At 39.0% G+C, this 1,228-nt stretch overlaps 1 protein-coding gene across 1 annotated transcript in view; it reads right to left on the bottom strand.

Annotated features, from left to right (window-relative positions):
• Nucleotides 1–1,228, bottom strand: part of LOC101848351 (extensin) — an 11,150-nt gene that overhangs the window by 6,406 nt on the left and 3,516 nt on the right. The window contains exon 2 of the mRNA XM_035969686.1: nt 404–452. Coding sequence (XP_035825579.1) covers nt 404–452 — 49 coding nt within the window. The remainder of the gene's footprint in view (nt 1–403; nt 453–1,228) is intronic.

Raw genomic sequence — 1,228 nt, forward strand, 5'->3', positions numbered from 1 at the left:
AGTTGGGGTGGAAATATTCTTTTCCCCTATAATTGATCTGCTCTCATTCGTACGCAAACTTTCCCCCCATTTCTCTTCCCCTTTGTTCTCTTCTCTTTTTTTCTTCATTTCTTTCTTCCCAACTTTTCTTCCCTTCTTCCTTTCTTTTTTTTTCTACCCTTTTTTCCTTACCTATTCTTTCCCCTTTTTTCTTCCCTTTTTTCTTTCCTTTTTTCTCTTCTTTCTTTCACATTTTCTTCTCTTTTTCCGCCCTTTTCTCGTTCCTTTACCTTCTTTTTCATTTCCTTTTCTTCTTTTCTTCTTTAAGTCCCACCCTCCACCTACTTTTCTTCCCTTTTCGGTCCCATTTGTCTTCCTATCTTCGTCGTACACGTAGCTCTTCCCGTTTCCCCCCCTTTCTTACCTTCTTGATGTGTTTTGGGACTGGAGTTTTCTGCAAGACAGTAGCTGGTCTAGGAAAAACAACGAGCAAAATTGAGAATGAAGTGGGGAGGCAGGAAAAAATGGGATGGGGGGGGGGGGGCATTGGTAGAGGCGCATTGGTAATCCAAGGCACAACTAGAAATGAGCAATATTAGTGACCAAACACGTTTCTTCACATCTGCCAGTTCCGCAAATAATAGTTTGCAATTCCTTTAAAAAAGTAAGTCGTGTCGCTTGGTAAAGACACAGACCCTAAGAATAAACACTTTCGTCCAATTTTGCTTTCATTAAAATGAAACTAATAGTTTGAAAACCAAAATAAATGCGATCATTGTGCTAATAAGTAATATAAACATAGATCCCAAGAACAAAAAATGAGATTTAATTTGGTGGATACATGTTGCTCGTATGGCTGTGAATCAAGAGTCGGCATATTTTTAAAATTACTGATATCAATGGCTAAATTCTGGAGCATGCATTTTTTACGCTAAAAAGCTTCGTCATGCTCTTCTTAGGAATATTGAAAACTACCTTCGTTTAGATTTTGAGGTATGAAAAGCGTGTGTTTTCTTCTTTAAAAAAGACGCAAAGATCGATCCACCAGAATCATATAACATAGATTATTACAGGTCGAAAAACGAAAGCAAAAGCAGCGGCAGCAGAAGCAACAACAACAACAGCAACAACATCAACAACAACAACGAAAAACAACAACAACAACAGCAACAACAACAACAACAACAACAACAACGACGACGACGACGATGACGACGACGACGACGACGACGACGACGACAACGACGTC

Source organism: Aplysia californica, unplaced genomic scaffold (assembly GCF_000002075.1).
Source record: "Aplysia californica isolate F4 #8 unplaced genomic scaffold, AplCal3.0 scaffold00169, whole genome shotgun sequence".
In the NCBI taxonomy this organism is placed as follows: Eukaryota; Metazoa; Mollusca; class Gastropoda; order Aplysiida; family Aplysiidae; genus Aplysia; species Aplysia californica.